Source organism: Oryx dammah, unplaced genomic scaffold (assembly GCF_014754425.2).
Source record: "Oryx dammah isolate SB20612 unplaced genomic scaffold, SCBI_Odam_1.1 HiC_scaffold_16, whole genome shotgun sequence".
NCBI classification, from domain to species: domain Eukaryota; kingdom Metazoa; phylum Chordata; class Mammalia; order Artiodactyla; family Bovidae; genus Oryx; species Oryx dammah.
In genome coordinates this window covers 13,198,513-13,210,687 of record NW_024070200.1, presented here as the reverse complement: position 1 = coordinate 13,210,687, position 12,175 = coordinate 13,198,513, and the positions used below count along the sequence as shown (strand labels likewise).

General features: G+C 38.3%; 1 protein-coding gene across 1 annotated transcript in view; it reads right to left on the bottom strand.

Moving 5' to 3' along the window:
* CATSPERB (cation channel sperm associated auxiliary subunit beta) overlaps positions 1-6,255 on the bottom strand; it is a 125,053-nt gene extending 118,798 nt beyond the window's left edge. Inside the window, exons 1-3 of the mRNA XM_040256636.1 lie at positions 6,177-6,255; positions 3,164-3,252; positions 122-262 (exon numbers count right to left, since the gene is read on the bottom strand). Coding sequence (XP_040112570.1) covers positions 122-262; positions 3,164-3,252; positions 6,177-6,255 — 309 coding nt within the window. The remainder of the gene's footprint in view (positions 1-121; positions 263-3,163; positions 3,253-6,176) is intronic.
* Between the last annotated feature and the right edge of the window lie 5,920 nt (positions 6,256-12,175).

Sequence of the window (12,175 nt, the reverse complement as noted above, 5' to 3'; positions counted from 1 at the left end):
TATAGCAATGTATTATTGGATTTAAACGATATTGCCAGATTAGCTGTTTTTAAAAACACATGCTAAAAGGAACAGTATTCTTGTTAATAATATATCACAGAATAAAATAAAATGTAATTACCAAAGTTAAATTAAAGTGGAAGATCCCCGTGTATGTACTATTTATGATTTCCAGGCTGGGAGCAAGTCCTGCTGATGTGAATACGCTGAGAAAATCCTTTGTAGTAAACTCAACTTCAGATTGGAAAAAACAATGGATTTTCTTTGGGAAAGAGAAAAACAAAAACAAGTAGTGACAATTTAATGAAGGGAAGCGTGTTTTACATTAATTTAAAGTGAGGAGAAATCTATGAAAAGTAAATGCTGCTAAAGATTACTATCTCTAGTAATTCTAGTATTTAACTTCAAAAGAAAAACACCAATACAGTATACTAACACATATATATGGAATTTAGAAAGATGGTAATGATGACCCTGTATGTAAGACAGCAAAAGAGACACAGATGTGTAGAGTGGACTTTTGGACTCTGAGGGAGAGGGAGAGGGTGGGATGATTTGGGAGAATGGCATTGAAACATGCATACTATCATGTAAGAAACCAATCGCCAGTTTATGTTGGATGCAGGATGCAGGATGCTTGGGGATGGTGCACGGGGATGATCCGGAGGGATGATGTGGGGTGGGAGGTGGGAGGGGGGTTCATGGTTGGGAATTCATGTACACCCGTGGCGGATTCATGTCAATGTATGCCAAAACCAATACAGTATTGTAAAGTAAAATAAAGTAAAAATAAAATTAAAAAAAAATCTATTTTGAAAAGTACATTTTTCAAAAGTCAGTAAGCTATTATGCTAGTGTCATAACAGATTTCAATCTATCCTATAATAATATTTTCTGTCATAGAAATGGTCATAAAGTTATTATATTTAATAAACATAGAATCAAAGCCTAATGCTATATCACATGTAGAAATTTCTATTTTATTAACATCATTATTTTGTGTCTAAATAAATAAGAAGCAAGTGTATGAAGCAAAATCATTTCACTGCATTTTTATTGAATATTTCCCAGTTGTGAGAAGGTAAATGAAAAGGTAGTGATCATCAATGGATTTTCTTGAAAACCAATATAGATAAGACAAGCTTCACCTCATTTGGTTCTCCTAGTAGAGGTCACTCTGGGCGAGTTACCTATCTGAATTTCAGTTTCCCTATCTATAAAATGAGGAAACATTCATTCCAAGGATATTTACCAAGCCCTTACCATGAAGCAGGCAGTGTCATTGGTGCTAGGGAAACAGAAGTGAACAAAACAGGCAAAAATCCTTGACCTAATGGAATTTGTATACTAAGGGGGTTAACCGGGAGATAAACCCAAACAGAAAGGTGCTATCACTTCTCCACAATTTATTGCTGTTAAGATGGTATATAAGCTCCAAATTCTAAGCACCACTTTGAGTTACTCATCACTGAGTTCTCCTATGCGTATGTGCATTGCATGTGTAAATAAACTTTTCTCTGTTTTTGGCTGTGCCCTGCAGCTTGCAGGATCTTAGTTCCCCAACCAGGGATTCATCCCAGGCCATGGCAGTAAAAGTGTCGAGTCCTAACCACTGGGCTGCCAGGGAATTCCCAAAGTTCCTATTTATCTCCTGCTTAATCTGTCTTTTGTCAGTTTATTTTACAGGCCCCAGCCACAGAACCTAAGAGGAGAGGTTCAGTACTTCCCTATAGTACTTATCTTAAAGAACATTAAATGTTATAATGAACATGAAAATGCTTAGAAAAATGCCTGACACACATTAATACTTTATAAATGTTAACTATTATTTCTACTAATTCCTCTTCTAGAACTGTGCTGTGATGTGCTTAATCTCTCAGTCGTATCTGACTCTTTTTGACCCCATGGACTGTAGCCCACCAGGCTCCTCTGTCCATGGAATTCTCCAGGCAAGAATACTGGAGTGGGTTGCCATGCCCTCCTCCAGAGGATCTTTGCAACCCAGGGATTCAATTCAGGTCTCGCGCATTGAGGCGGATTCTTTACTGGCTGAGCCATGAGGGAAGCCCCTTCTAGAACTAGCACATTACAACTATCCAAAAACTAGGTTATAATTCGCCTTCACAAAGGACAAAACTGAAGATTAGAGAGGTTAGGTAACCTGCCCTAGGCCACACAGCCCATGTATGGTAGAACCAAAATTTGACCCCAGTTCTGTAAGTCTCTCTTTCTCTAGAGCCCATTTCTTTTCTAAAATATGTGCTCAGAGACTCAGTCATGTCTGACTCTTTGCAACCCCATGAACTGTAGCCCTCCAGGCTCTTCTGTCCATGGGCTTTACCAGGCAAGAATACTGGAGTGAGTTGTCATTTCCTTCTTAATTTCCCATAATATTTAATCACAAACAGCAAAGACGTGTGTGACTCAAAGGGCATGAACTTCATAAGAGCTGTAAATAATAAATTAAATATATGTTTGGCATATCAAGAAGGAATGGGGAACTAAGTCAAAGCAGACTTTAGGATAAATGTATTTGTCCTTATGGAGCATTTTTCTTTTTCTTTTCCTTTTTTTTTTTTTTTTTTTGTATTTATCATGGATTTTTAGACAATCTGTGCAATTTTCATTAACTTATATTTTTGTTAGCATTTGCTTCATGACTATCTTAACAACATTTTATTTTGTCATGCTTTTTAAACTTTGCCATTATTTGAATCAAAGGAATCAAATAACCCTTACCCAAAATGACAACTGCAATGTGGTACTTGTTATGAAAGGAAAAGATTCTTTCCCAAGTTCATGTGAGGTAATGTTCTTTCTCTAACAGGCTACATCTGTCAAACTTCAAATGAACAAATCAAATTCATAAAAAATGAAGATTGTTATGGCCAATCTTTTTTTAAAAAGAGGAAGGAGTCATTTAAAAAAAAAAAAAAAGGTAAACTACTCAGCGTGTTCAATGGCTAAATGAAATATTTCACTTGATCCAAGGGAAATGAAATAGAACGGTTAGAAAGGATAATTATTTATATCTAATTTCACCTCTTGAAGTCTGAAAATAGTAGAAGATATTTGAAAAGAGTACAGTGCTACTGGTTTCACATTTGGACTTAAAAGGAGTACAAGGGATTGTAAAACACATGCTATTAGTAATGGACCTTACCAAGTCATCAGAGGAAAGATACAATTTGATCATTTCATCCTTTGGGGGAATCCCTTCACTATCACAAGCAAAGCGTGCCTCTGTATCGCCTAAATTAGGTCATTAAAGAAGAATTTCCATTAAAAACATATTTTTAAACAGGAAATATTTTTAAAAGAATAAAAATTATAATTGTATATTTTAAATTCTCATCACTCTAGATAAAGTTAATCTCCCATTTTTTCATTTTAAAGATACAATTGCTGTTGTTTTTCAGGTGCTAAGTCATGTTCAGTTCTTTGTGACCCCTTGGACTGCAGCATGCCACGCTTCCCTGTCCTTCACTACCTCCCTGAGTTTGCTCAAACTCATGTCTATTGAGTCAGTGATGCCATCTAACTATCTCATCCTCTGTCACCCTCTTCTCTTCCTTCCCTCAATCTTTCCTGCATCAGGGTCTTTCTCAATGAGTCAGCTCTGTGCATCAGGTGGCCAAAGTATTGGAGCTTCAGCTTCAACATCAGTCCTTCCAATGAATATTCAGTGTTGATTTCCTTTAAGATTGACTAGTTTGATCTCCTTGCAGTCCAAGGGACTCCCCAAGGGTTTTCTCCATTTGCCAACAAAGGTCCGTCTAGTCAAGGCTATGGTTTTTCCTGTGGTCATGTATGGATGTGAGAGTTGAACTGTGAAGAAAGCTGAGCATGAAGAATTGGATGTTTTTGAACTGTGGTGTTGGAGAAGATTCTTGAGGGTCCCTTGGACTGCAAGGAGATCCAACCAGTCCATTCTGAAGGAGATCAGCCCTGGGATTTCTTTGGAAGGAATGATGCTAAAGCTGAAACTCCAGTATTTTGGCCAAGTCATGCAAAGAGTTGACTCATTGGAAAAGACTCTGATGCTGGGAGGGATTGGGAGCAGGAGGAGAAGGGGACGACAGAGGATGAGATGGCTGGATGGCATCACTGACTCGATGGACGTGAGCCTGAGTGAACTCCGGGAGTTGGTGATAGACAGGGAGGCCTGGCATGCTGAGATTCATGAGGTCGCAAGGAGTCGGACACGACTGAGTTACTGAACTGAACTGAACTGAAAATGTTGAAGCTAGTTTCGAAAACTAATTTCAAAAGCATCAATTCTTAGGCGCTCAGCCTCCTATTTATGGACCAACTTTCTTATCCATGCATGATACTGGAAAAATCAGAACCTTGTCAGCAAAGAGATGTTTCTGCTTTTTAATATGCTGTCTAGCTTTGTCATGGCTTTCCTTCCAAGGAGCAAGCATCTTTTAATTTCATGGCCACAGTCACCATCAGTAGTGATTTTGGAGTCCAGGAAAATAAAGTCTGTCACTGTTTCCACATTTTCCCCTTCTATTTGCCATGAAGTGATGGGACCAGATGCCATGATCTTAGTTTTTTTAATGTTGAGTTTTAAGCCACTTGTCTATGCTGTGTTTGGAACTGAGGCTAGTTCTATACTGAGATATTTTTCCTCAGCTAGAACAGTCCCTGAATAAACTGTGGTATTACAGCTTTAAATACTGTCCAGCTCTGGTTTTCTTTGGCAGAATGAAGTTAAAGCCAGATGCAGCAAAGTACTGAAGCCCATCATAGATAAGGCTAGATGAAGAGTGACTACAGACATCTTCTATAATAAGCATGGGTTTTGGTGATATACAATGGCAAAATACTTTTTAAAAACCTATTTAATTTAAAGATGAGTTAGGGATTTTTTAATATCATATTTGAAAAAGTGTTTTTTAATTTTCTGATCTTTTTGAAATGAAAAATGGCTGTCAGGAATATGCTGACAGTTTCAAAAAAGTAAATCAGGACTCAATATGTCCTTTCAAACTGTAGGTTCATTTGGACAAGGAACATGAAATCAAATACCTTTAAAAGTGCATGCTATGGAAAGAGCATTTTGAATATGGGTAGTGGGAAATGTTTACATTAATATGTGATTTTGTTGTAGGAAATCTCATAAATATATCACCTATAATTAATGCCATATCTGTAATACTCTAGAAATTTGAAATGGAATTTTTACTTAGTTTAAATATCTCAAATGAAATTTCAATAAAGTTTGAAACTATTTAAATGCAAAAAATCTGATATACAGAAAGATGGAAGCTTGCTAAAACTTTTTCAATAAAAACCTTTACAAAGTTGAAAGATGGGATTGAAAAATCACTTATCCTTAGATCACTTATCCTTGTGCTGTCTTTGTGGGATACTCCTCCACATGCCTGCATAGACATTTGGGGGACCCATATATATTGCTATCTTTCCTGCAATGTTTTCTCTGACTCCATCCTGTGCCCAGTTGGAAGTATATACTCTTTCTTCTCCGAAGTTTCATAAGTTTGCCAGTGACACTGTAATCTTAGTTTATATCCATATTTGTGTAATATCCAGTAGATATAGGAAATAGAACTGATTCACTCCACAACTCATCCAATTCTGCAACACATCCATATGTAGAAGACAGCCTGAAGTGTCTCCATCCACTCAGTCAACAATTTTTTTGAGCATCTATTATATTCCAATTTTAGATACTACAGAAGCTATACAATCTGCACAAATAGAGGTGGATTTGTCTTATTCCTTTTATAAAGTTTAACACCATCAAAATCCTATTCATCAACTTGATCTGTGCATTAATTTCAGAAAATTCTCAGATTATTAGCCTATAACTCAGTTTACAATTCATCTTACATGTAACCATTCATGGAGGAAAAATCAAAAAGATATATCCAAATAATTCAAGCTTTGTAAATATAAAATGCTTCTTAAAATTTAATTGTATGACTTACAAGTAATGAAATGCTATCGCTAAAGAAAAGTCACAATGTGAACAATGATATTATTAGAAACCTCTACTACAATAGATAGTACCCAGGAAAAACTGGAAGATAAGATAAAGAAGAAGTGCTAAAAGAAAAAAGTGTTAGTGTTAGTGAGGAAAGGCTATAAAGGGAAACTCCTGAGGAGCTTTTCTCTATTTTAGAGAGTAAGAGTCTGAAACCTACCTTTATTATATGTTATTCCTGATGAAAAGTCAAACATGTTCAAAAGTAAAATCAGAACATGTAAATATGGCAATTCCATCTGTTAGAAGAAACAAGAATTGTTTTCATTCATTTACTCTGAACATACTTTTTAGTCCCTTTTGCTATAAACAACAGCATAGTAAAGAAAACATCTCTCTTTTGAATTAAAAATATTTCTCATTATGTGATAAAAGCAGGAAACAATGGACTAAATTCTACACTTACTCCTTAGGTGGTGAGAAAGATATTTATAAATAAAATTATTGTAAACTAAAGAGCTGTGACTCAGCTTTTTCTGCAATCCATGTAACTGCTAGAGAGGCGTGATTAATTCTACAGCTGTATAGAACACAACCTGACTTGATAAAGACTCTGGGGATGATACAGTTGTCCTTGATCTAAGATTCTGACTGAAATGCTCTTGAAAGAGACAACCCACGTGACTCCTAAGCACCCCTGCACATCCTTACTGGGTACCAGGAATGCAAGGCCCTTTTCTCAGGGTTGTGTTTGCAGCAAACAACCTTGAAGGACGAGGTAACATCTTCCCTGGGCAAGCACAGGCTTGTTTCCATGAAGAATCTCCCAGCCTCGGTGTTATTCTGTAATGCACACCACTGTGTGTTAGCAAGTATCTGTTATGGGCCAAACTGTTTCCCACCCACCAAATTCATATGCTGAAGTTCCAAGCCCCACATATATCACAATGTGGTCATATTTGGAGATGGGTGTCTTTACAGAAGTAATTAAGCTAAAATGAAATCATTAGGGTAGGCACTAATCCAACATGACTGGTGTCTTTATAAGAAGGGAAAATTTTGGACACACGCTCACACAGAGGGAAGATGATGTGAAGACACAGGGAGAAGGCAGCCATCTAGCTATAAGCCAAGGTGAGAGGCCTGGAACGGTTCCTTCCTTGTGGCTCTCAAAGGGAACCAACTCTGCTAACACTTTGATCTTGAAACTAAACAGGACTCTTCCGGACCTTCTCACTTTGTTTGGGATCCTACGTGCCCCCCACTTTTTGAAGTAAAAGAGGTTTCTCCAGAAGTTTGCAGGTTTCTCCTGAGTCTCTAAAGGCTGGCTCAAGAGTTAAATATCAGGAAAGTGTGATCATGAAAAAAAAAAAAAAAAAGAATAACTGTTGGGTGAGGAAACTGGTAATGATTTAAACAAAAGATTAATCAGATAGCAGAGTCAGAGGACCTTTAGTTCCTCCACTAAGATATTTGACCACTGGAAAGTGACATAACTTCTTCAGGTTCAGGTTCATTTTCTATTCAGTCAAATAGGGCCTACTTCAGAGGGTTGTTGTGAAAAGAACTGAATATACTAACACATCCAACAGCTACTTTACACAGAATAAGCACTTGATAAATATTAGCTCTGAATCCATATTTTTATACATTGAAGCAACCTCTTTATCCTTATCATATCATACTCTCCTACTCATGCTTAACAGTCAAATTACCTCCGCTTATTCCCATTTAACGCTTATAAGTTTCATGTAATGGTCAGATATAGGGCACATATCTGGGCATTTCTATTCTCTGGCACCAAATAAATATTGGATATTGTCCCAGAGAAGGAACCTACCTCCCTCACCATCTGGTATTTATATTATCATGGAAGTGATTACACTGTAAATTCATGCTATAGTGGGGCCTTTATTTCTTACTGTAATTTCCTCTCACTGGGATGCCCAACCAGTTGTACTTTTCTTTTTTATATTTCCCCAAGCTTTCTTCCATATAAGTTGACAAAGAAGAACCCAAATTGGGAGCCGAGTTTTCACAGCTTACTGGTTTAGTAGTTCACTTAACTGTGGAAACAGCCAATCAGCTGCTACCAAGTACAGAAGCATGCTTAGAAAAACCTAAAGGACAGGCAGTTAGAATTTCCAATTAACTGTCTCTTTCAAAGAGTACCAAAGGTCATTTTCCTTAAAAATCTTCAAGACAAGGAGTTTATTCAAACCTATCATCTTTTATACAACATCCATCTAGGAAGGTTCAGAAACCAACAAGTGACTACAAAATACTTCAGTCATCGTGGGATTGAGTGCCTGAGGACAAACAAAAATGATAAAAGGTCATACCAACTACCTACAATGAGGTTAAGGGAAGACAGTCTGCCAAAGAGAGCTTCATAACTGTGTCCAGAAAGAAGAATGGGACTTAATAGGGAGTTGATTAGGGTTGATTGATTAGGGTTGCTAAGTAGGAAGTTAGGAGCCACAAGGGGAGGCCTGGCTGAAAGGGATGCAAGCTGATCTCTAAACTTCATCCCAGACACACACAGCAGGGCTCACAGATTCACTACAAAATAACTACAGAGACTTTTCCACTCTTGCACATGTGTCCTAGGCACACAGTGGATACAAAAGACCACAGGGGCTTCTCCAAGAAACCTTAGGCAGTTAGGCAGTTAGGAGCCCATTAAGGGCTCATGAATATTCTATATCTAATTATAACAGATGGAATTATGGGAAGATAGAAACAACTCAGCCTGCTGTTATACAACTTATAATTGTCAATCGGCCTTGAGCATATGCCCATTTGTATTCCCTTTCATTGACTGGTGATGGGTACAAGCCCCACTTTGAACCAGACATAACCAAAAGGAGAAGATTGGAAGTATAAAATAGGGAAGCCAAGACGGTTTGCCAGGAAGGATGAAGAGGACTCCTTTTATTAGTTGGACTAAAAAAGATCTGTATGCTTGACCTGAATAAGTTGTAACTTGTCTGTTGTTCTACAGCTTTTGGTCCATTGCTTTAAGGTTTTGTTGTTACAAGATAAGAACCAGTCTATGTCTGATGCAGGATATGGCATGCTTGGGGCTGGTATGCGGGGTTGACCCAGAGAGATGTTGTGGGGAGGAGGGGTGGGAGGGGGGTTCAGGTTTGGGAATGCATGTACACCCGTGGTGGATTCATGTCAATGTATGGCAAAACCAATACAGAATTGTAAAGTAAAATAAAAAATAAATTAATTAAAAAAAAAAAAAGAACCAATGAAGAGAAATAAACCAACCCAACACGGTAAACAGAAAAGTGAATATACAAAGCAGAAAGACAGCAATGAATTACTTGTGTTTGAGAATCAGTAAGATAAACTGCCAACATCCGCTGGATCATCAAAAAAGCAAGAGAGTTCTAGAAAAACATCTATTTCTGATTTAGCCAAAGCCAAAGCCTTTGACTATGTGGATCACAATAAACTGTGGAAAATTCTGAAGGAGATGGAAATATCAGACCACCTGACCTACCTCTTGAAAAACCTGTATGCAGGTCAGGAAGCAACAGTTAGAACTGGACATGGAACAACAGATGGGTTCCAAATAGGAAAAGGAGTATATCAAGGCTGTACATTGTCACCCTGCTTATTTAACTTCTATGCAGAGTACATCATGAGAAATGTTGGGCTGGAAGAAGCACAAACTGGAATCAAGATTGCCGGGAGAAATATCAATAACCTCAGATAACCCCACCCTTATGGCAGAAAGTGAAAAAGAACTAAGAGCCTCTTGATGAAAGTGAAAGAGGAGAGTGAAAAAGTTGGCTTAAAGCTCCACATTCAGAAAACTAAGATCATGGCATCCGATCCCATCACTTCATGCCAAGTAGATGGGGAAACAGTGGCAGACTTTATTTTTGGGGGGCTCTAAAATCATTGCAGATGGTGATTGCAGCCATGAAATTAAAAGATGCTTACTCCTTGGAAGGAAAGTTCTGACCAACCTAGACAGCCTATTAAAAAGCAGAGACATTATCAACAAAGGTCCGTCTAGTCAAGGCTATGGTTTTTCCAGTAGTCACATATGGAGTTGGACTATAAAGAAAGCTGAGCACCAAAGAATGGATGCTTTTGAACTGTAGTATTGGAGAAGACTCTTGAGAGACCCTTGGACTGCCAGGAGATCCAACCAGCCCATCCTAAAGGAGATCAGTCCTGGGTGTTCATTGGAAGGACTGATGTTGAAGCTGAAACTCCAATACTTTGGCCACCTGATACGAAGAGCTAACTCATTTGAAAAGACTCTGATGCTGGGGAAGATTGAGGGCAGGAGGAGAAGGGGACGACAGAGGATGAGACGGTTGGATGGCATTACCAACTCAATGGACATGGGTTTGGGTAGACTCTGGCAGTTGGTGATGGACAGGGAGGCCTGGCGTGCTGCGGTTCATGGGGTCACAAAGAGTCAGATACGACTGAGTGACTGAACTGGACTGAACTGAACTAAACTGAACTGAAGATAAAAGATAGATGTATCTGTTCTTCAGATTCTTTCTTATGTGAATGTTCTTGGTAGGGTTGATACTCATTTAGTCTGCCTTTGACTAGTGAGCTGATACTGAACTTTCTTGACTTGGTGCCCTGACTGGTCATCAAGGTTACAGAGGTTATAATAAGTACATTTTCAAATGGTGATAACAAGTCCTGTTTTACATTCATGTTTTCCTTCAGCTTCCCTGGTGGCTCAGACGGTAAAGCGTCTGCCTGCAATGCGGGAGACTGGGGTTTGATTCCTGGGTCAGGAAGATCCCCTGGAGGAGGAAATGGCAATCTACTCCAGCACTCTTGCCTGGAAAATCCCATGGATGGAGGAGCCTGATAGACTACAGTCCATGGGGTCGCAAAGAGTCAGACACGACTGAGCGACTTCACTTTCACTTTCACTTTTCCTTCAGAATTCCTTTCACATGGCCATGTAGAATCTGTTTACACCCATATCATGAAAGATAGCTGGTATCTGGGTTATCTGTTCCTAAAGAGACCATGTCATAACCACATCCACCCCTGCCCTACTCTTTTCTGATGACTTTAACTTGAAGAAAGTTACTCATCAACCTGAAAGAACAGTGCAGAACTCAATAAAATCTCTCTCCCAGCAAACACTCAATCCCTCCTCCTCCATTAAGAGTATGGATTTTCTTTCAATCAGTTAATGTTGAATTACACTTTGATATGAATGAAAGTTCCCATAGCAGAGCTTTTATCTATATGTGGAATGCAAATATTCTTCTGGGAAACAAGACAGGCACTAGGCATTTTGTTAGGAAATTAGAGGACAAGGAAAAGGGCTTACTGGCAAAAGATGTCTTGGACTTTATCTGTAATTTTTCTCTGACTATAAAAGTTTTCATTAAGTAAAACTTGAAAAATATAAACAAGTATAGAGAAATTAATTACCCATAAGCTAACAATCAAATATAACCACTGTTAACAATTTGACCTATTTCTACAACCTGTTCCCTACACATTTCTGTTTTAGGTAGGATCCTTCTGTATATAGCTTCAGTATATAGCTTTCAGTCATTGTTATTATAACCATTTTCTCATGTAATTCAATTTTTTTTCCAAAAACTTTCACAATTACATATCTAAAATAACTTGTTGTTCAGTCACTAGGTCATGTCTTTTGGGACCCCACAGACTGTAGCATACCAGACTACTCTGTCATCCACCATCTCCCAGAGTTTGTTTAAACTCATGTCCATTGAGTTGGTGACACAGTCTAAACATTTCATCCTCTGCTGCACCCTTTTCCTTTTGCCTTTAACCTTTCTCAGCATCAGGGTCTTTTCCAATGAGTCAACTCTTCACATCAGGTGGCCAAAGTATTGGAGCTTCAGCTTTAGCATCAGTCCTTCCAATGAATATTCAGCGTCTTTTTCCTTTAGGATTGACCGGTTTGATCTCCTTGCAGTCGAAAGGACTCTAAGAGTCTTCTCCAGCACCACAATTTGAAAGCATTCAATTCTTTGGCACTCAACTTTTTTTTATGGTCCAACTCTCATATCCATATATGACTACTGGAAAAACCATAGCTTTGACTATGTGAAAGCTGCCTCTTGAGAAACCTGTATGAAGGTCAGGAAGCAACAGTTAGAACTGGATATGGAACAACAGATGGGTTCCAAATAGGAAAAGGAGCATGTCAAGGCTGAATACTGTCACTCTGCTTATTTA